At 35.7% G+C, this 543-nt stretch overlaps 2 protein-coding genes across 2 annotated transcripts in view; one reads left to right on the plus strand and one right to left on the minus strand.

Annotated features, from left to right (window-relative positions):
- The window catches only part of zgc:113263 (uncharacterized), a 46,616-nt gene that overhangs the window by 26,290 nt on the left and 19,783 nt on the right, over positions 1 to 543 (plus strand). The gene's annotated exons all lie outside the window — the stretch shown is intronic.
- The window catches only part of LOC116672859 (uncharacterized), a gene marked incomplete in the record, with an annotated part of 21,702 nt that overhangs the window by 19,534 nt on the left and 1,625 nt on the right, over positions 1 to 543 (minus strand). Inside the window, 1 exon segment of the mRNA XM_032504826.1 lies at positions 1 to 48. Coding sequence (XP_032360717.1) covers positions 1 to 48 — 48 coding nt within the window.

The raw sequence follows: 543 nt of genomic DNA on the forward strand, positions 1-543 counted from the left end.
TCGAGGCGAGCGTGGAGAGGATGGTGTCTGACATGAAGGTGAATTCACCTGAGAAACATATACAGTGGCTTGAGAAAGTTTATACACCCAGGCTAAAGTTGATTAAAAAAGAGGAATAAAATATCTTTTGGAAATTGATCTTAATGCCTTAATTCAAAAACATTAGGAAAATCCAACCTTTTAAGGACACCAATTATCTTCGTGAATGAATGTATTGGAATAAAAAATAAATTTAAAAAATCATCACATACTCTTTACCATGCATAGAGATTGGCATGGGGAACTTTCCATAAGATTATCTCTCAATGCAAATCAAACCAGCTATTAGACTAACTGAAATAACACCATGCCAGTCTCAATGTATGGTGAAGGGTAAGTGATGCTATGGGGTTAGTTTAATTACAAAGGCCAAGGGAACTTTATCAGGATGCTTAGTATCCTGGATCCATAAAATAACTGGCCTTTAAAAAAATCTGCCTGCCTCTATGGGAATTTAACATAGTGGTGTGTATACTTATGCCCCTGTATTTTAAGGAAGAACAT

The sequence above is a fragment of the Etheostoma spectabile genome, chromosome 23 (assembly GCF_008692095.1).
Source record: "Etheostoma spectabile isolate EspeVRDwgs_2016 chromosome 23, UIUC_Espe_1.0, whole genome shotgun sequence".
NCBI classification, from domain to species: Eukaryota; Metazoa; Chordata; class Actinopteri; order Perciformes; family Percidae; genus Etheostoma; species Etheostoma spectabile.